This window comes from Salvelinus alpinus, chromosome 18, assembly GCF_045679555.1.
Source record: "Salvelinus alpinus chromosome 18, SLU_Salpinus.1, whole genome shotgun sequence".
NCBI lineage: Eukaryota > Metazoa > Chordata > Actinopteri > Salmoniformes > Salmonidae > Salvelinus > Salvelinus alpinus.
This window is the reverse complement of record NC_092103.1, coordinates 14,592,866-14,614,362: the sequence shown is the minus strand read 5'-3', so window position 1 is coordinate 14,614,362 and position 21,497 is coordinate 14,592,866. Positions and strand designations below refer to the sequence as shown.

General features: G+C 42.9%; 2 protein-coding genes across 5 annotated transcripts; one reads left to right on the top strand and one right to left on the bottom strand.

Annotated features, from left to right (window-relative positions):
* Window positions 1-6,592: 6,592 nt before the first annotated feature.
* Window positions 6,593-14,427, top strand: LOC139543847 (ankyrin repeat and LEM domain-containing protein 2-like). 4 transcript variants are annotated; one of them, XM_071350327.1, is made up of 13 exons: window positions 6,593-6,730; window positions 7,546-7,917; window positions 8,007-8,204; window positions 8,345-8,538; window positions 8,639-8,827; window positions 8,978-9,100; window positions 9,266-9,329; window positions 9,428-9,609; window positions 9,707-9,813; window positions 10,769-10,968; window positions 11,116-11,596; window positions 11,730-11,861; window positions 13,728-14,427. In XM_071350327.1, exons 2-13 carry the CDS (start codon window positions 7,560-7,562, stop codon window positions 13,870-13,872), a joined length of 2,373 nt encoding a protein of 790 aa, XP_071206428.1. In that variant the 5' UTR covers window positions 6,593-6,730; window positions 7,546-7,559; the 3' UTR covers window positions 13,873-14,427. The 4 variants fall into 4 exon arrangements, with proteins under 4 accessions (XP_071206428.1, XP_071206429.1, XP_071206430.1 ...); XM_071350328.1 differs by having other exon boundaries at window positions 6,604-6,721; XM_071350329.1 differs by lacking the exon at window positions 6,593-6,730 and adding an exon at window positions 7,142-7,250.
* LOC139543850 (serine/threonine-protein phosphatase PGAM5, mitochondrial-like) lies at window positions 14,374-21,452 on the bottom strand. Its single transcript, XM_071350331.1, has 6 exons — window positions 21,033-21,452; window positions 20,677-20,858; window positions 20,435-20,560; window positions 15,368-15,453; window positions 15,033-15,163; window positions 14,374-14,755 (listed from the first exon to the last, which is right to left on the bottom strand). The coding sequence occupies exons 1-6, from the start codon at window positions 21,263-21,265 to the stop codon at window positions 14,605-14,607; spliced, it is 909 nt and encodes a 302-aa protein (XP_071206432.1). The 5' UTR covers window positions 21,266-21,452; the 3' UTR covers window positions 14,374-14,604.
* Window positions 21,453-21,497: the final 45 nt, after the last annotated feature.

The following is a 21,497-nucleotide window of genomic DNA, read 5'->3' as shown; positions in this document are numbered from 1 at the left end:
GAAGAGAAGCTTAGGGCTAACCCCAGAGAGATAGAGATATGCCCGTGGCATGCTACAACACCAATATGCATTTCTTTATGTCAGATGGCTACTGTGTCTGCTACACAGATATAGACCTACAGAAGGAAGGTAATTCGTACATTTTCTATCAGAATATCTTGTATAAAGATAAGCATTATTTTGTTAGATTATAGGAGTAATTCTGGTAGGGTTGAAACAGACTTCCTCACCTGAAGTTCAACTGTCAGTGTCAGTTGGAGCGCCGGGGCGCACTGCATTCATATCATAGGCCTGCAGTAGCTAAAGCTTAATAATAGCCACACCATACCAAACCTTCACAAACGTTTATACACTTTATTAGGGTAATATAAAAAGTAAGTCAAGCCATTATTTATAGGGAAAAAACAGAAGCAGAAGAGCGAATGTAAACCAGGGAAAAAACACGCTACAATCCATAATGTTGACCAATCACCAGCTAAGGGGCGTAGACTTCGGCTCCGATCTTCGACTTCCCTCTCGATTGTTTTTGTGCCTGAAAAAAAAAAACACTCACTGAAGTCCTAAACGAACAAAAGCATCACAAAATGTTGCGTAATATATGCATGAACTCTACCGAACTGTTTAGGCTGGGAAGAAGGCGGACGACTTTATTTAGTACACTTCGAAAGGGCATTAAAATAAATCTGAGCTCAAAATATAAGATTTACTGCAGGTAGGCTGGCCTACATAGATAGTATTGTAATATGTGGAATGGGAGCTTTAACTAAACAGTAAACTTCAAGCTTACACACCTGAATGGGAATTGAAGTCAGACGTCTGTCAACCTTTCCATCGCAAATTATAATTTCATCAGCAATATGGCCTTACAGCAGACACAGCTTTCATTCAAAATACAGTCTCCATGGTAACTATTGATAGCTGCTTGTTATGGCTTGTTGCTAGAAAATGATTACTTTCTGATGGTGCGAGGGCTCGACCCCCCCCCCCCCCCCCCTCTGCTAGATAGAGGTACATTGAATCCTTTTTGTCTGACAGAATTACAGCTCAATTTGAATTTCTCCATCTCGTCATACAGAACTCCACTTCATGCTATCAGAAAATGTGTGAACCCTTGCCGGCGTGCATGTGTGTGCATGTGTGTGCATGTGTTTGAGCTTGACTGAATTGAGCATCAGCTCAAAATGCACCACAGGCCAATCATAAACAGATTGGATTGGATTGTTCACGAGGTCGTTGAGTTCAGCCTGAAGTGCCTCAATCTTTTATACATGTATTTTATTATACCTGCAAAAGGTTTGAGTGCTGTATTCTTTGTCTGGTATGTTGTGTATGTAGGGATGGTTTCAAGGTTGTGTGATAACTAATTGACTGTAACTGTATTGGCGATTCCAAATGAAATACCACTGGCACAAGCCAAATTGCTCCTACAGTAATTGTAGGATGAACATTTTAGATTGTTCACATCGGGGCTACATGGGGCTATATTTATTGCAAGCAGTATTTCCAAGCATATATAGTATTTGCAAGCTTTATCTGGGTAGTTGTCTTTCATCTCTAATGTTTATGTCTAATGGCAACACAGCAGGGGCTGTCTGCCTGAGGGATCTAGGGTGTACCTGTGTGTGTGTGTGTGTGTGTGTGTGTGTGTGTGTGTGTGTGTGTGTGTGTGTGTGTGTGTGTGTGTGTGTGTGTGTGTGTGTGTGTGTGTGTGTGTGTGTGTGTGTGTGTGTGTGTGTGTGTGCGCGTGTGTGTGCGCGCGTGTGCGTGCACGTGTTTGTGTGCGTATGTGTGTGTGCATGTGTGTATGTGCGTGCATGCGTGTGTATGTGCGTGTTTGTGTGAGTAAGTGTGTGCATGTTTGTGTGCATGTGTGTGCGTGTCCAGGCCAATGCTCCTGCAGCTCATACTGTGCTCTGCTCTCAGAAGGGACTCTACTCCCACTGGCTGGCTTTTAGGGTAAAACAGCTGCACCCATCTCTGCCCTTAAGCTTCCTACCCCCTACCCCGCCATCCTGCATCTGTGACCTCATTTCCTATTTACGCAGACATGCAGAAACACCTCATGACCACATCATCATTTCATTTGCAGTTGCTCAATTAGCCTTCAAACAGCCCTGTCATTTTATCCACATATTAAGCACATCACAGTTCACTCTGTAGCACAGATAGGCTTACTGCTCACCTCAGTGAATATCTCTAACGCCGTGTGAGCCAATAAACACCTTAAAAAAGACATACTTAAAATCTGAACTTTAATTGTGCCCTAAAGTAAATTTGACAGCTGTGTTCTTTAAGAAAAGGAAATTGGACCCTCATTATGCACAATGTCATATAAATTACCATTTGAAACCTACATGTACAGCTGCTTTCATGAAGAATATTGAAATATGTTTTGACAATACCCCTGAGTGCCATTCTTCAATTTTAAAAAGGGCTTCCAATGGCAAATGAGGTTACCATGCCAACCCTGGTTCTATATGATATACAATACATGGAGAAATGTTATCCTAGTAACTGTTGTTGCTGCCAGCCTTACACAATGCCAAACACACTAATTAATTTATAAATAAGCGGATTGATCAAAGGGAAATGACTTTGATCCCCTTGAGCTTGTGACAGCAGAATAATTTGGAAAAGGGTCCCTCCACTTTTAGTCTATCAGGACTCCTTACGCAAAATGAAAAAATGCTTTTAGGCTTACTTCACTTGTGTTAAACCACCATTTACAGTTGTTACTGACAATACTGCAAGTGTTGGTTGTCAATCATAGACAGGGAACAATACACCCTGATTGTAATAGATTCTCCGGGTCAGTCTTTTTTCTATAGACATACAGTAAGAATACCCTTGCATAATAGAATTAGTGTAGACATAGAACATTTACTCTTTGGATGCATTTTAAAATCCTTCCTTTGAATCAATCCATGTGGAATTTTCCTCTTCAGTTTTCTTTTTTCAATGATCTCCTAAATTTGATGTTTCATTACAAAATAATGACTTTCCAAAGCAGAACAACGTTCATTTATCAACTAAGCACAACCAGCAAGGGAGAGCATTAAGTGAATTTCAACAGTCAAACTCACAGAGCAGTCACTCATCTGAACGTGTGTTTAAATTTACATTACATTCTCAAACAGACTTTTGCAGCATGTTAATTACCCCCTTTCACTCAAAAAATATTCTGCTACGGTATGTCAACATGTTTACAATACTGTGTCTATTTCCATGTTATTTTGGCAAACTCCAGTTATTCTTCCTAATGTAAATCATATGTTTTTCTATAGTTTACAAAAAAAATGAAGGGACACATTTTCTGATAGCATGAAGTGGAACTGCACAAAGAGATTGAGAAATTCAAATTGAGATGTATTTCTGTCAGACAAAAAGGGTTCAATGTACCTCTAGCTAGATTTAACACACACACACACACACACACACACACACACACACACACACACACACACACACACACACACACACACACACACACACACACACACACACACACACACACACACACACACACACACACACACACACACACACACACACACACACACACACACACACACACACACACACACACACACACACACACAGCTGAAATGGTCTATATAAAAAGACAATTCGGTTTTAAATTAATGCTTGAAAAAGCGGTGAAAAATCAACATCTTGTTAATATTCTTGTTTTATCCCCGAAAAGAGAAACAACAAGAAGAGAGACTGAGATAATTTTTTATCCGGGAAGCCGCTTAGCAAAAACAATAGCATATCCAAGGGGACATACTGAGTGATGCAAATATGGATACATTTTGTCTGGGAAATACAGTATAACAAAGAGAAACAACATGCGAAAGCTGCCTGTGCAATCTGTGAAAGTATTTTAGGGAATGCAGGAAAAATGAAATTATAGATTGAAAACCATCCACGTGATTACTTTTACCCTGAAAGGCTGAGACAGATGTCTTTGTGCTTATATTAATCAATCAAAACATGATGATAATCTAATCACTGCATTACCATGTCAGATTTCCACATTCAAAAATGGGTGTTATAAAAGCGTATATGAATATAAACCAAGCCAGGATCCTAATCTGGCATTTTTGTCAATTCTGGTTATAATGGTGCTCAAATATATATAAAAAAAACATATTTATTTCATACAGCAGACAAGATCTGCTTGGTTTGAATAATCAACATGATAAAGTATGTTTACAGACTTTTGTTTAGACTCAGGCCTATTCACTGACAGATGTTCTCAAAATATTAACCAAGCCCCCCTGTGCTCTCCCAACTCCCATATAGTTACATCCTATCTCAGCCATGCCATTTGGCTGCTGCCCTGGACTCTTCCACTTCCGCTAGCTGTCTGTCACCGCTGAGGATGTCAGGCAGGCCCTCCCTCTACCGAGTGTCCTCATCAGAGCAGAATGAACCTGGCGCTGACACTAATAAAGAATACCATCTGTGCCTGGCAGGCGGAAGGAAAGAGGCGAATGAACCAATGAACTTCTCTGTAGCATCTCCTCTCTCACCACATGTCACTGGCTCCCCTCAGCTCTGTCATGATGAAAGGGGAAGAGTGCAGGGGTAATTCAATTCCAGCAGGGGTCAGGGGCGACCCCGGTAGAACTATCTGTAAAAGGGTCAGGAGAGACATTATGACTGTGAGATTCAGAGACTAATGGGGGAAGAAGCATTATCTTCAAATTGCGCCTTCTCTCAGACCATCACATCCAGTTCAATAACCTATGGGGAGGAAGACAATAGCCCCTAGTCTCAGGTAGTGGAGAGGTGAAGTTGTATTATAGCCTACATTATCTCTGAGAGAAGACTTCTATACATTATAAATGACTTAAATGTAAATATAAACATACACAAATACGAGGTCTACATGTGTGTCCATGGTGCCTCTTATTTATTTTCTGTCTTCTTGAGAATCCACTTTCAGCTTAAAATAAAAAATAATTATCTCACATGGATTTGGGATCATATGAGAATATGATTATTTCATAATGTATATTGCCACCTGCTGGCTGACATTGCCTCTCATAAAATCCTATTGCACTCCACAATGACAGTTTTAGAACATTACACATCTTGAATACCGTCTGATTGGAGTGTGGACCAATGGGTGTGGAAAGAATGATCAGAGTTGTATTTATTGTTGAAGAGTCTGAGGATGCACGGTGTTGCAATTGTGATGGGAATCCCGTTCCAGAGTTCCCTGAGTGAGAGTCAAATTAGGAAAGATCAGGGCTGTCGAGAAGGTCTCCTATGCAGAGGCAGTGAAAATTGGCGAAGCAGCGAGTAGAGATGATGAATGCAGTGGATGGCCAACAGTCTGTGGATGTCAGTCAGTTGAGAAATCTAATTGTGAAGGTTGATTTTGTTGCGTTTATTGCGCAGGTGATAATTGCACAGGTCAAACTTACAAAACATCTAAGGAACTGGAAATCAGTGTAAAAGCGGCTGAAATATTCTTGGATCCCCAGGATTTTCACAGCTGAAACATTGCAGGGAATACTGTCTAACTCACCGACAGCGTCATTGCATTTTGGTACACAAGAATTACATTCATTTCAAAAGAAACGCTGCGTTTGCCTTGCAGCATTGCATTCGGTGTGGTGCAAACGTTGGATTTATCGAACATATGCGTCAAACTGTATGCATAGATGGCTTGACAGAAATGGTATCAGAAGGTGTATGTTGAACTTTTGTTGCATACATTTCCAGATTATGCTGCATACTATTTTGCCAGATTATGCTGCATACTATTTTGCACAAAAACACCACACTGAACGCCTGCAACTGCCTCTGCAACGGTACAAGGCAAACGCAGCGTTTCATTGGAAATAAACGTAATTTTGGTGTACCCAAAACGCAGACACTATTGGTGTGTTCGAAGCGTCAGGCCCCAGAGCTTGTGTAGGGATCTGAGTACATTTGACGAAGTAGAGTAGTTTACTTTTTTTCGTTAAAGTATCTACGTTTTTACCCCACCCAGTAGGTTGCGGCAATACACCTTTTGGGATATAGTCCGCCAATAAAACCTTGAAAAAGAAGAAGGTCCCTCCCCGTTTCGTTTGATCTGTTTGCTTGGTCAGTGCTATCACAACTAGAACAATGAGACAGATATTTCACTGGACGTATAAATGTGAAGCATCCGCATGGCGTTTCCAATCACTACCAAATATGGCAGTGAGAGGAAGCCCATTGGCCAGCAGTGGAAGAAGATGGAACGAGATGGATTTTGGCCGACATTCTGCAAATGTTCTAATTAATGACACATTTGATCTCAGTACAGTTTTCTGTTCCCAAAACTATGATCTGTTTCGAACAGAGTGGATAATGTTTTGTAGACTTTACCCTTTGCCAAAGAAAAAAAATGCGTTGTATGTTTTGTAGACTTTACCCTTTGCCAAAGAAAAAAAAATGCGTTGTTTAGAAGGAGTGCAAATGCGAATTGAGTTATTGCACACGCGCACAGAGTAGGCGTTCCCTAACGGAAATATGCAAATGTTTGCTAGAACGCGCCAATAGGATCTCGCTATCTCGTGCATGGCTCTGATCACCTCCTTGTTTGTTCTGCCCACTATGACTCACTTGTTCCCCATTGGAAACGACTATCTTAGTTATACAAATCTTTGGTGCTATCGGTTCTTAACCGGTTTCCGTTGCCTGACGTAATGAGTACACCACAGGAGGACTACAAGCACGGGTCTGTGAAGTAAGATATTATCTGAGTGTATTCGAGAAAGTTTACGAGTCCGTTTAAGTTAAATAAATGTCTGGCACGTAATTGAATCAGGTCTTAGCTGCCATTAGCTAGGGTGGCTAGGGAAAAGTTAGCTGTTGTAGTACATTCTTCAATGGGAATATATGGCCTAGTCCTAGCACTATAAGTTTCTCATAACCAATGATTATTGGGCAGATATTGTGAGAATTGGGTCATCCTAAGTACGTATCGTAGCCTAAATAATACATATGTAACTATCGATTGTGTAAATGCAAATGTCATAGAGCTGCAGCACGTTGAATGTAATGACATATCATACATTATTACAAATGTAGAACTATTTGTATTATGAGTCATATTGGAAAAGGCGGGGCCTCGTTTTGTTTGAAATGACCAATGAGCTCGCGCCCCATAGGTAAATAACAGGCGTAGGTAAACAGAATACGTGCTCCAGCTACATTGTTACAATATTCTCCACATGGAATCGTTCCACATCCCAAAATATACATACGTAAGCTACAATGGCGTGTAGTAAGTCTTCCGTTTTAGACCATCGTTTTGCCAATTATGCATGTGATTTTGAAGAGAACGTGGCCAGAGTGGTTCAATAACATTTTATCTTTAGCCTATGACACGACGTACCATTTTATTTGATGGTTATCTACTGTTTTAAGGCCAGGAACGACGAGTTAAAGTGTTATTTCTGATGCGAATGAGTAGTATGTTTCTGTGCCATTTGACTATATTCTTCAGAGTATATTTGTAACATGACTCTTCTCTGGGTATGCCACATTTATGTATCCTAGGTAGTGACAGCAATATGGAGGAAGTAATGAGCAGGCTGCAGACCCTGAACCCAGATCAGCTACGACAGGAGATTATTGGGGCAGGGCTGAAGTGTGGCCCCCTTACCAACACTACAAGAGCCATCTTTGAGAGGAAGCTGGCCAGATCCCTCCTGGAGAGCCAGGGAGGGGATGGAGGGGTGTCTGGTGGAGGTAGCTCATCCAATGCAGAGTCTAATAGACCCTTAACACATACAGTAGAAGCAGACCACAGCCTGGAACTCAAATCACCAGCAGAGGAGTGCAAAGAGACAGAGGAATTGGATGAACCAGAATCTCCCCTTGTTTACTATGGTGTATGTCCTCATTGGGAGGAGTCAGTGGTCACTGATGGTAAGACCTCTTTTTATCCTATGAATAGTGCAAGATAGAGATTGTCTCTGAGTTCAATGTGTGGTGAATGACTATGTTTTCCCCACCAGACAAAGTCCATGTATATGTGGACAGGAAGAAGGCTCTGAGAGCCATGATGACAATGAAAGAGTCCAGGTTTAAGTCCTTCTCAACACGAGAGGAAGCTGAGAAATTCTCAAAAGGCATCAATGAACATAACCCAGCTGTAGCCAGCACAGCTGCACCAGACGGGCCCCAGGGAGTGCTGCAACCTGTAGTCCACACAGGTGTGTCTGCTTCATAGCATAGCTTTATCTAATATAGAGCCACTATATAGATAGAAAGCTAGATGGATCATTCACCTCTTTTGTGTCATATAAAATTAGCAAGAAAAAGGTTGACCAGCATGCATACAATGTCCTCCCAGGAAGCCCTACCGCATCAGGGACTTCACCTGTGAACCTGGAGAGGGCTAATGAATTCCGCAGCCCCCGCACCCAGGACCTGACAGCCAAGCTGAGAAAGGCAGTAGAGAAGGGGGACAAGGAAGCCTTCAGCAAACTGGTCTGGGCCAACCCACGCTACCTTATCGGATCTGGAGACAACCCCACCATCGTGCATGTATGCATTTGAGATAATTATTGTTTCTGTCCTTTCCATGGGAGCAGAATGGTGCTTCACATTCTCTGGTGTGGAATAACTCTGTATTCCTGATTTATAGGAAGGATGCCATTATAACGTCCTGCATGTGGCGGCCAAAGAGAACCAGTCAGGGATGGTCCAGCTCCTCCTGGACATCCTGGAGAGCCCAGACTTCATGAGACTCATGTATCCCGATGACCAGGAGGCCATGTTACACCAACGCATCCGCTACCTCGTTGACCTGTACCTCAACACACCTGACAAAGCAGTGAGAACTTGCAGTATATGAACCGTAACAGTATAATACAATGGTGGTCGGTAGTCTGCACAATGCACACAGACATTATAGTGTGTTAGCGTTAAAGTGTGTACGTAAGGTATTCATGAGATGTACTGAATGTGTGTGATGTCCCTGCAGAGCAATGAAACTCCTCTTCACTTTGCCTGTAAGTTTGGCTGTCCAGACGTGGTCAACGTGCTGTGTTCTCATCCGGCCACTGATAAACACAGGCAGAACAAGTACAACCAGAAGCCCTCTACTGTAAGCCACATTACAGCTATGAAGAACCACTTAATTTGCACTAAAACCCGTCTCTTAGTAAAGCATTCCATTTCTGTTCAGTAAGGTGTATTGTCCCCTGAATGTCATGCCAGAAAAGAGACGCTTTAGAGGACTAAATACTTGACTTTATAAATGCCTTTACAGGTGATATGTGAGAGGAAAAACAAAACCCCTGACATAAAGAAGAAGATCAAGGAATATTTGGAGGGTACGTTTAGATGGTTGCCAATGCTGGCTATAAAACCTTTTTGTATGTGCAAATGCCAACTTGTGAACACATTGCTAACTTTGACCCTTTTCTGACAGAACGGTGCTATGTTCCCTTGCTGAGGGATACAGACAACAGCTTCCAGCCTGTGATTGGTTTGCCATGGTCTCCAAGCCCACTGGAGGTGGATTTTCATTCGCTGGGATCAGGAGTGGCTGGGAGTCCCATAGACCCAGTCATGACTGTGAGAGCGTATGTGGGTCCCCTTAGTCCTTCAAAGGTAATCTCAATACCTTGGAGTATTGTACAATGAAATAATCCATCTATAGAGGCTCAGGCCTTTGTCTCTAAACCCATTTTCTGTTTCGGTCTTCCAGGCAGATGAGTTCCATAGACTATGGAGAACTCCACCCAGGGATCGAGCAGAGTATTTCCACCGAATTCTCAAATCCGACCCTGACAGGGGTGCAGAGCGTGTGGGGAGGTGAGTGAATGAACAGTGGACCTGTGACCTTTATTAAAGGTCAAATGCAGCTGTTTTTATCTCGATATTAAATCATTTCTGGGTAACAATGAAGTACCTTACTGTAATTGTTTTGAATTAAAATGGTTCCACCATCACACCAAAACAGGTTGAAATTTCAGGGGGTCTTTTCAAACAGCTCTTACACTAAAAGGGCATTATCATAATTTTCATAATATTGTTCCAACCGTATAGTGTGGAAATACACTGAGTGCACAAAACATTAGGACCAGCTCATTCCATGATATAGACTGACCAGGTGAATCCAGGTGAAAGCTATGATCCCTAATTGATGTCACTTGTTACATCAACTTCAATCAGGGGAGGGGAGAACACAAGTTAAAGGATTTTTAAGCCTCAAAATAATTGAGACATGGATTGTGTATGTGGGTGAATGGGCAAGACAAAAGATTTTGAAGTGCCTTTGAACAGGGTATGAGGTGCCAGGCACACCGGTTTGAGTGTGTCAAGAACTGCAACGCTGCTGGGTTTATCACGCTCAACAGTTTCTTGTGTGTATCAAAAATGGTCCACTGCACAAAGGACATCCAGCCAACTTGACACAACTTTGGGAAGCATTGGAGTCAACATGGGCCAGCATCCCTGTGGAACACTTTTGACACGAGTCCATGCCCTGACGAATTGAGGCTGTACTGATGGCAAAAGGGCGTGCAACTCAATATTAGGAAGGTGTTCCTAATGTTTTGTACACTCAGTGTATATGTAAAGCATAGGCAAATATAGTTTTTGACTGCAGTGAGCTTTTAATAGGCTAAACTCTAAGGAAACAAACAAGCAACATTTTATCAAGTAACCATAAACATGCTGACGATCGATGAATGTCATGTCAAGGAAAAATGTAATGGCTACATGGCTACAGTTGGCATATTTTCTGATCGATCTGATCTCTCAACAGGGAGATTGCACATGGCATGGGGCATCCTTGGGCAGAGTACTGGGACTTCCTTCAGAGCTTCACTGACCTGTCTACAGAGGAGGGACTGAAGAGGCTGGAAGAGTATCTGGATAGGAAGGACCGAAGTGAGCTTCCCCGAGAAGAATATGGGAGGACAGAGGAGACCGGTGGTGGATTTAAAACATCAACACCCTCCAAAGGTAAGCACTTTCATAGAAAATCTACAATCTTACAAACATGTTATAACATATTATTTCATGCTTGAAATTATACAGGGGAATCCCAAATCTCAAATCTCATCCCAATCCCAATCTAATCTCAAATTCATGTGTTTGCCGTCATTTCAGAAGAGCAGAAAAACCACCAGAGCAATGCCCCGTCTAACCACATCCTGAATGACAAGAACTCAGCACCAGTGGAGAACAGTTCCCAGTCACCTGTGTGTAACCTCCTGCCAGAGTTTGAGAAAGCCAGTCTAAAGGTAGCCTCTGGCACTGTGGAGGACCCAGAGAAGGCATGTCTGGCTCCCTCTGTACCTTGGAGAGAAGGCCTGGACCTGGGGGACGGTAGCTTCTGGAGGACTTGGGAGAGGAGTCAGGGGAAGAGGCAGGCGGAGGAGCTCTCTAACCCTAGCTCTGAGGAGTATCTGACTGCAGACGAGGGCTCAGACTCAGAGGGCCCAGATGGTCCCAGAGATGGGGGAAACAGGAGGAGAGACTCAGGATCCTCTAGCGCATCTTACAAATCAACGGAAGGAGACACCGCTAAAGACACAATTCTGATGACGGTCACCCCTACAAGACGAAGACAGGAACTGTTTATGGATGGGTAAGTCTTTGTTTATTTACTGTACATCAGTCAACCTGTAAAAATGATCTGTTGCAATTTAAACTCGCACAACAAATGTTTCTTTGTAACCCAATGGAAATGCTAACCAATGTTCTTTGACTGTTTCTTGCAGGGAATTCCCCACCAAGTTGGACAGTGAGGTCCTGTCTGCAATGAATAACATGGAGATCGACCTTGAGAGATACCCCTGCATTACTAAGTGGAAGAACACCATTCTGGCCTATCCCTCTTCACAAAGGCTAAGGTGAGCTAGATACCTATTCTGTTTCTTTATGCTGTGTCAGCAGACATACAGTTGAAGTCGGAAGTTTACATAAATCTTAGCCAAATACATTCTAACTCAGTTTTTCATAATTCCTGACATTTAATCCTACTAAAAGTTCCCTGTTTTAGGTCAGTTAGGATCACCACTTTATTTTAAGAATGTGAAATGTCAGAATAATACTAGAGAGAATGATTTATTTCAGCTTTTATTTCTTTCATCACATTCCTAGTGGGTCAGAAGTTAACATACACTCAATTAGTATTTGGTAGCATTGCCTTTAAATTGTTTATCTTGGGTCAAACGTTTCGGGTAGGCTTCCACAAGCTTCCCACAAGAAGTTGGGTGAATTTTGGTCCATTCCTCCTGACAGAGCTTGTGTAACCGAGTCAGGTTTGTAGGCCTTCTTGCTCGCACATGCTTTTTCAGTTCTACCCACAAATTTTCTATAGGATTTAGGTCAGGGTTTTGTGATGGCCACTCCAATACCTTGACGTTGTTGTCCTTAAGCCATTTTGCCACAACTTTGGAAGTATGCTTGGGGTCATTGTCCATTTGGAAGACCCATTTGCGACCAAGCTATAACTTCCTGACTGATGTCTTGAGATGTTGCTTCAATATATCCACATAATTTTCCATCCTCATGATGCCATCTATTTTGTGAAGTGCACCAGTCCCTCCTGCAGCAAAGCACCCCCACAACATGATGCTGCCACCCCCGTGCTTCACGGTTGGGATGGTGTTCTTCGGCTTGCACGCCTCCCCCTTTTTCCTCTAAACATAACGATGGTCATTATGGCCAAACAGCTTTATTTTTGTTTCATCAGACCAGAGGATATTTCGTTGTCCCCATGTGCAGTTGCAAACCATAGTCTGGCTTTTTTTATGGTGGTTTTGGAGCAGTGGCTTCTTCCTTGCTGAGCGGCCTTTCAGGTTATGTCGATATAGGACTCGTTTTACTGTGGATATAGATACTTTTGTACCTGTTTCCTCCAGCATCTTCACAAGGTCCTTTGCTGTTGTTCTGGGATTGATTTGCACTTTTCGCACCACAGTACGTTCATCTCTAGGAGACAGAACGCGTCTCCTTCCTGAGCGGTATGACGGCTGCGTGGTCCCATGGTGTTTATACTTGCGAATATGTTACCTTCAGGCGTTTGGAAATTGCTCCCAAGGATGAACCAGACTTGTGGAGGTCTATAATTCGGAGGTCTTGGGTTATTTCTTTAGAGTTTCTCATGTCAAGCAAAGAGGCGAGTTTGAAGGTAGGCCTTGAAATACATCCACAGGTACACCTCCAATTGACTCAAATTATGTTAATTAGCCTGTCAGAAGCTTATAAAGCCATGAGATCATTTTCTGGAATTTGCGAAGCTGTTTAAAGGCACAGTCAACTTAGTGTATGTAAACTTCTGACCCACTGGAATTGTGATAGTGAAATAATCTCTGTAAACAATTGTTGGAAAAATTACTTGTCATGCACAAAGTAGATGTCCTAACCGACTTGCCAAAACTATAGTTTGTTAACAAGAAATATGTGGAGTTTTAATGACTCCAACCTATGTGTATGTAAACTTCCGACTTCAACTGTATCTCGTCTTCAATACTCTTGAGCGGTATACTTTATGGAGTTAACTTGTCTTAATATTCTGTAATTTTCTATTTTGTAGAAAGATGCGCTTGAAATGGGCATGGTCTAATTGATTTAACAAAAGAAAAAACATATTGTAGTTTAGCAAAGAAAAAAAAAAAGAACCATAAAATCAAATGTTAGTTTCTGGCTAACTCATTGATCCTGCTTTGTTGTATACCCCTCAGGTGGTTAATGCTGCTGTTTTGTATTTCCAGCTGGCCAAGCCCAAAGAGGAGAAGCTTGACTGGGACACCAAACTGTTCTCCCAGCAGGCTCAGCTTTCACAGCCCAGGCCCCAACACCCAGACCTGTTACACCCAGACAATCCTCTGCAGGACCTTATTCCACTCCCCAACATAGGGAAACCACAAGCAAACAGGATGTCATGCCCCACAATCTGAATGTGGTGTTGAAAATACAACAGGGAATGTTGGCCAACATCCTATACCACCACAGCAGGTCTATAGTCTGACTTTAGAACCCAGGCAGGAAACCACTACATTGTCATTTAACAGGCTCCATGTCCTTATTTTACCTTTGTGCTGATTTCCATTCATGCAACTCTTTTGGCTTTTCTATGCAAGCCACTATTACCTTATCTGGTAACTATTGAGCTGATATTTGCACTAATGCATGTCCTCAATGCAAGCATTCTCTTCTGCCGGATAGCATAGCTACAGATTACACTTTGAATTTACCTAATGGTGTACACTCCTCCCAATGCTAAAGTGATACAGTATGTAATGTATTTACAATTTGCAATGATTTCTTATGAAAATGGTTTTATATTGCTGATTCAAGGTAAATTAAGAGTTTTACATTTTCTATTGTTTTAATGTAACACAGTTATGATGTAGAAAGTACATTTCCTCATGTTTATTCATAAAATGGCATATTAAAGCATTATCAAATCAATTTACTAAGAAATGGCACTGTCTGTAAAATACATTACAAATAATTTTTCCATACAAAACTGCAGTCAAAAGAATGATTCCCAACGTGGGCAAAACCATCTTAGAGGAGAAATGATGGCTTCAAATGATGTGGCAGAAGAAGGTCCGGTTACATGGGGCCAGCAGTGTTGAAGGAGTGTCAGGTACGGGTGAGTTTTTCAGGAGGCATAAAGCCTGAGTCGCCCATCATCCTCAGTCCCACCCTGCCACTGGGTCTGACGGTGATCCAGGTGATGCTGCCGTTATTCAAGCCCAGCCGCAGCCAACCTTCTGGGGGAAACTGCAGAGCCCTGGATCAACCAAGAGAAACAGTTCCATAACATTAGATTTGAACTCACAATCAATGCCTAAAGAAATGTGTCCCGATTAAAGCATTACTATAGGAAACCAGGACCTTGGGATTATATTATCAGTGTTGAACATTGACAAGTAGATCATGTTTTTCCACACCTTTCCAGTAATCTGTGAACCTCTTGAATGTTCACCTCACCGAGGACAAATCACTCACTATGAATTAGCTGAGCTATGCAACTCCATAGCGTGGTGTTGATGACGTGGGGGACTAACCTGCACACAAAGTAGCGAATAACATTTGCGTGGCAGACAATGATCTCGTAGCTATCCTCTGTCTGCTTGCTGTCTGCACGGTGGATGTAGCGACGGAAGGCTGCCTCGATCCGAGCTCCATCTTCATGATACTGCAGAAACCAAAGCACCAGTACAGTGTGTGAGGGAAAGTTTTTTGACAGACAATTTTGTACAGCACTTTAACAGATTGCTTTGAAGCTCAAGCGCTAAATGGTTTGTATCGGTTAAGCCTTTAAGTGAATATCTCACAAGAAAAATAAGTGCAAGTGGGTAATTGCATCCATCTCCAGGACTAAGGATAGCAAATCACTCACCACACAGTCAGGTTTCCAGGAGATTGGTGGCACAGGCTCAATGGGAGCACCCTCTCTTAGCAGGTCACAGCTCACTTTGTCCACCTCTAATGCAGAGAGATAGAGCAAAACAAGTTATGGTTAGTACTGTTCAGTTTGGAGGCTTAGAATTACAGTACCAGTCAAAAGTTTGGACAGACCTACTCATTCAAGGGTTTTTCTTTATTTTTACTATTTTCTACATTGAAGAATAATACTGAAGACATCAAAACTAGGAAATAACACATACGGAATCATTTAGTAAAATATTTTAGACTTTAGATTCTTCTACCTTTGTGCAAAGCTGTCATCAAGGCACTCTTGGCATTCCCTCAACCAGCTTCATGAGGTAGTCACCTGACATGCATTTCAATTAACAGGTGTGCCTTGTTAAAGTTAATTTGTGGAATTTCTTTCCTTCTTAAAGGTGTTTGAGCCAATCAGTTGTGTTATGACAAGGTAGGGGTGGTATACAGAATATATCCCTATTTGGCAAAAGACCAAGTCCATATTATGGCAAGAACAGGTCAAATAACAAAGAGAAATGACAGTCCATCAATACTTTAAGACATGAAGGTCAGTCAATACGGAAAATTTCAAGAACTTTTAAAGTTTCTTCAAGTGCAGTTGCAAAAACATAAATTGCTGTTGAAGAAACAGGCTCTCATGCAGACCGCCACAGGAAAGGAAGACCCAGAGTTACATCTGCTGCAGAGGATAAGTATATTAGAGTTACCAGCCTCAGAAATTGCAGCCCAAATAGATGCTTCACAGAGTTCAAGTAACAGACACATATCAACATCACGCCTTCATGGTCAAATTGCTGCAAAGAAACCACTACTAAAAGGACACCAATAAGAAGAAGAGACTTGCTTGTGTTTCTTGGCCCAATCAATGGACATTAGACTGGTGGAAATCTGTCCTTTGGTCTGATGAGTCCAAATTTGAGATTTTTGTTTCCAACCGCCGTATCTTTGTGAGACTCAGGGTAGGTGAACGGATGATCTCTGCATGTGTGGTTCCCACCGTGAAGCATAGAAGAGGTGGTGTGATGGTGTGGGGGGCTTTGCTGGTGACACCGTCTGTGATTTATTTAGAATTCAAGGCACACTTAACCAGCATGACTTCCAAAGCATTCTGCAGCGATACACCATCCCATCTGGTTTGGGCTTAGTAGGACTCCTTTTTTTTTTTTTTACAGGACAATGACCCAAAACACACCTCCAGGCAGAGCCTCAAGATGACGCCGAAAGACATGGCTGACGTTTTACATTCTCCCAACCAATTGTGCTGTTTTGTTAGTTTTTTTGCGTTTTGTGTAACTTATTTTGAACATAATGTTGCTGCTACTGTCTCTTATGATCGAAAATATGTTCTGGACATGAGAACAGCGATTACGCACCGCGGACTGGATGAAACTTTTTCCTTTAACGAGAATGATATTCTGCTTTCACTGGAACAGGCCCAGAGCCACGCCTTTTTTGTGAATACGCAGGAAAAGGGGCCGCAGATCGGGCTGCCTTCTGAGAATCCGTAGGCGAGCGAGTAAACTCCCACTGCCATCCGTTCTTCTTGCTAACGTGCAATCATTGGAAAATAAAATTCATGACCCACGATTAAGATTATCATACCAACGGGACATCAAAAACGAACATCTTATGTTTCACAGAGACGTGGCTGAACGACGATACGGACAATATAGAGCTAGCGGTATTTTCCATGCACTAGCAGAACAGAGATGCTACCTCTGGTAAGACGAGGGGTGGGGGTGTGTGTCTATTTGTCAATAACAGCTGGTGCGCAAGGTCTAATATTAAAGAAGTCTCGAGGTATTGCTCGCCTGAGGTAGAGTACCTTATGATAAGCTGTAGACCACACTATCTACCAAGAGAGTTCTCATCTATATTATTCGTAGCTGTCTATTTACTACAACAGAACGAAGCTGGCACTAAGACTGCTCTCAACCAACGCTATAAGGCCATAAGCAAACAAGAAAATGCTTACCCAGAAGCGGCGCTCCTAGTGGCTGGGGACTTTAATGCAGGCAAACTTAAATCAGTTTTACCACATTTTTACCAGCATGTCACATGTGCAACCAGAAAAAAGAAAAAAAATCCTAGACCACCTTTACTCCACACAGAGATGCATACAAAGCTCTCCCCCGCCCTCCATTTGGCAAATCTGATCTTAATTCTATCCTCCTGATTCCTGCTAACAAGCGAAAACTAAAGCAGGAAGTACCAGTGACTCGCTCAATACGGAAGTGGTCAGATGACTCGGATGCTACACTACAGGACTGTTTGCTAGCACAGACTGGAATATGTTCCGGGATTCATCCAATGGCATTGAGGAGGACACCACATCAGTCATCGGCTTCATCAATAAGTGCATCGACGACGACATCCCCACAGTGACTATACGTACATATCCCAACCAGAAGCCATGGATTACAGGCAACATCCGCATCGAGCTAAAGGCTAGGACTGCCGCTTTCAAGGAGCGGGAGACTAATCCAGACGCGTATAAGAAATCCTGCAATGCCCTCAGACGAACCATCAAACAAGCAAAGCGTAAATACAGGATTAAGATTGAATCCTACTACACCGCCTCTGACGCTCGTCTGATGTGGCATGGCTTAAAAACTATTACGGATTACAAAGGGAAACCCAGACGCGAGCTGCCCAGTGATGTGAGCCTACCAGACGAGCTAAATGCCTTTTATGCTCGCTTCGAGGCAAGCAACACTGAAGCATGCACGAGAGCACCAGCTGTTCTGGATGACTGTATGATAACGCTCTCGGTAGCCGATGTGAATAAAACCTTTAAAATAGGTCAACATTCACAAAGCCGCTGGGCCAGACGAATTACCAGGACGTGTACTCAAAGCATGCGTGGACCAACTGTTAAGTGTCTTCACTGACATTTTCAACCTCTCCCTGACCGAGTCTGTAATCTGTAATACCTACATGTTTCAAGCAGACGACCATAGTCCCTATGCCCAAGAAAGCGAAGGTAACCTGCCTAAATGATTACCGTCCCGTGGCACTCACGTCGGTAGCCATGAAGTGCTTTGAAAGGCTGGTCATTGCTCACAACAGCATCCTCCCGGAAACCCTAGACCCACTCCAATTCGCATACTGCCCCAACAGATCCACAGATGACGCAATCTCCATCGCACTCCACATTGCCCTTTCCCACCTGGACAAAAGGAACACCTATGTGAGAATGCTGTTCATTGACTACAGCTCAGGATTCAACACCATACTGCCCACGAAGCTCATCACTAAGCTAAGGACTCCATCTGCAACTGGATCCTGGACTTCCTGACGGGCTGCCCCCAGGTGGTAAGAGTAGGCAACAATACGTCTGCCACGCTGATCCTTAACACTGGGGCCCCTCAGGGGTGTGTACTAAGTCCCCTCCTATATTCCCTGTTCACCCACGACTGCGTGGCAAACACGACTCCAACACCATCATTAAGTTTGCTGACAACACAACAGTGGTAGGCCTGATCACCGACAACGATAAGACGGCCTACAGGGAGGTGGTCAGAGAACTGGCAGTGTGGTGCCAGGACGACAACCTCTGCCTCATTGTGAGCAAGACAAAGGAGCTGATCGTGGACTACAGGAAAAGGCGGGCCGAACAGGCCCCCATTAACATCGATGGGGCTGTAGAGAAGCGGGTCGAGAGCTTCAAGTTCCTTGGTGTCCACATCACCAACGAACTAGCATGGTCCAAACATACCAAGACAGTCATGAAGAGGGCACGACAAAACCTTTTCCCCCTTAGGAGACTGAAAAGGCTTGGCATGGGTCCCCAGATCCTCAAAAGGTTCTGCAGCTGCACCATCAAGAGCATTCTGACCGGTTGCATCACCACCTGGTATGGCAACTGCTCGGCATCTGACCGTAAGGTGCTACAGAGGGTAGTGCGAACGGCCCAGTACATCACTGGGGCCAAGCTTCCTGCCATCCAGGACCTATATAATAGGCGGTGTCAGAGGAAAGCCAATAAAATTGAGAGAACCTCCAGTCACCCAAGTTATAGACTGTTTTCTCTGCTACCGCACGGCAAGCGGTACCGGAGCACCAAGTCGAGGACCAGAAGGCTCCTCAACAGCTTCTACCCCCATGCCATAAGACTGCTGAACAATTAATAAAATCACCAATCACAATTTACATTGACCCCCCCACATCTTTTCTACACTGCTGCTACTCACTGTTTATTATCCATGCATAGTCACTTCACCCCCACCTACATGTACAAATTACCTCAACTAACCGGTAACCCGCACACTGACTCGGTACCGGTGCCCCCTGTATATAGCCTCATTATTGTTCTTCTTATTTGGTTACTTTTTATTATTACTTTCTATTTTAGTCTACTTGGTAAATATTTTCCTAACTCTTCTTGAACTGCACTGTTGGTTAAGAGCTTGTAAGTAAGCATTTCACGGTAAAGTCTACGCATGTTGTATTCGGCGCATGTGACAAATAGAGTTTGATTTGTAAGGGCTATTTGACCAAGAAGGAGAGTGATGAGTGCTGCTTCAGATGACCTGGCCTCCACAATCACCCAACCTCAACCCAACTGAGATGGTTTGGAATGAGTAGGACCTTAGAGTGAAGGAAAAGCAGCCAACAAGTGCTCAGCATATGTGGGAACTCCTTGAAGACGGTTGGAAAAGCATTCCAGGTGAAACTCCTTCAAGACTGTTGGAAAAGCATTCCAGGTGACTACCTCGTGAAGTTGGTTGAGAGAATGCCAAGCGTGTGCAAATCTGTCATCAAGGCAATGGTTGGCTACTTTGAAGAATCTCAAATAGAAAATATATTTTGATTTGTTTAACACTTTTTTGGTTACTACACGATTCCATATGTGTTATTTCATAGTTATTTCATATTTCATGTCTTAACTATTATTCTACAATGAAGGAAATAGTAAAAATAAAGAAAAGCCCTTGAATGAGTAGGTGTGTCCAAACTTTTGACTGGTACTGTACTTTTGATTCGAGCTTAGAATGAGTGGTGTCCTGTTGTCTCTGACCTGGAAGATGCTTGCTGATGATGCTGGCAGTCTCTGTGGCACGGGTCATGGTGGAGTGGACCATGACATCATACTTCAACCCCAGGGCAGCCAATCGCTGACCAGTGTACTCAGCCTGCTCCCTGCCTATAAATCAATCAAACAATCAATCAGTGCTTTATTGGATTCAATTTACTTCGGCCTCCTCACTGATACTTTTTTAATGGCTACAACATTGTAATCAATGCACTTCATATACATACCTAGAGGGGTTAGGACCCTCTCCTTGTCCACACTCCCATTCAGGTTGTACTGTGAGTGGCGGATAAGGAAGATGTGACGAGTCGCTTTGGGTTTGTTATTCTCCACCTCTGTATTCAGTTCTTCACTGGTGATCTCTTTGTCCTTCTTTTTCTTCCCATTTATGAGTGCCAGGGGGTCACGCCTTACAAATGAATCACATGAAAAAGCAGAGATCTGGGAATTATGAAACATATTGTTTCACTTCATACACAAATTCCCATCATGACAACGAATCAATGATTCGATTGGTTCAATCTTACTCCCTTTACTGAGAGATGTGCTCATGAGAAATTAATTGAGGCTAATTATAGCTTACTTATCCCAGTTACTGTCCCAGCCATTCCCACTGGTAGTCACAGTGTGGTCATGGCCTGGTGACCACGTCTGGGGCACTGCTGCTTGGAGAACACCTACACCAGTCCATTTTCTTGAACTTTCGTTATGTTTCGTTTTTTCAAAAGGATATCCTTTCGGTTCAGCCATTGCCACAAGTACTGCAGATCCACCAGCAAGCCCACACACCAGCTTTGTTAACCTCCTGAAAGACATCCTTGCCAGGAAAAGGATAACAAAACGATATCACCAAATCCAGACGCAACAACCACTGTAACAAACCTGAACTGATTTAGCTACCACATCTGAGACATTAACATTTTAAAGAAATAATCTAGGTGGGTGGACAATAACAGCAGTGGCGTATGTACTGAAAAGACGATGCAACTACGGAAGCGTAGGATGGACAAAATACGGAAATAATAAACGCTACCTATCCAAACACAGC

What these genes read in the sequence shown, in the direction of transcription:
- LOC139543847 (XM_071350326.1), top strand. An exon ending in TCAACACACCTGACAAAGCA is followed by an intron (nt 8,828 to 8,977) that starts GTGAGAACTTGC and finishes ATGTCCCTGCAG; the next exon opens with AGCAATGAAACTCCTCTTCA. An exon ending in CAGGAACTGTTTATGGATGG is followed by an intron (nt 11,597 to 11,729) that starts GTAAGTCTTTGT and finishes TGTTTCTTGCAG; the next exon opens with GGAATTCCCCACCAAGTTGG.
- LOC139543850 (XM_071350331.1), bottom strand. Translation starts at nt 21,265, where the DNA reads ATGTCTTTCAGGAGGTTAACAAAGCTGGTGTGTGGGCTTGCTGGTGGA. An exon ending in TGGGACAGTAACTGGGATAA is followed by an intron (nt 20,859 to 21,032) that starts GTAAGCTATAAT and finishes TTCATTTGTAAG; the next exon opens with GCGTGACCCCCTGGCACTCA. An exon ending in CCTGGAAACCTGACTGTGTG is followed by an intron (nt 15,164 to 15,367) that starts GTGAGTGATTTG and finishes TGGTTTCTGCAG; the next exon opens with TATCATGAAGATGGAGCTCG.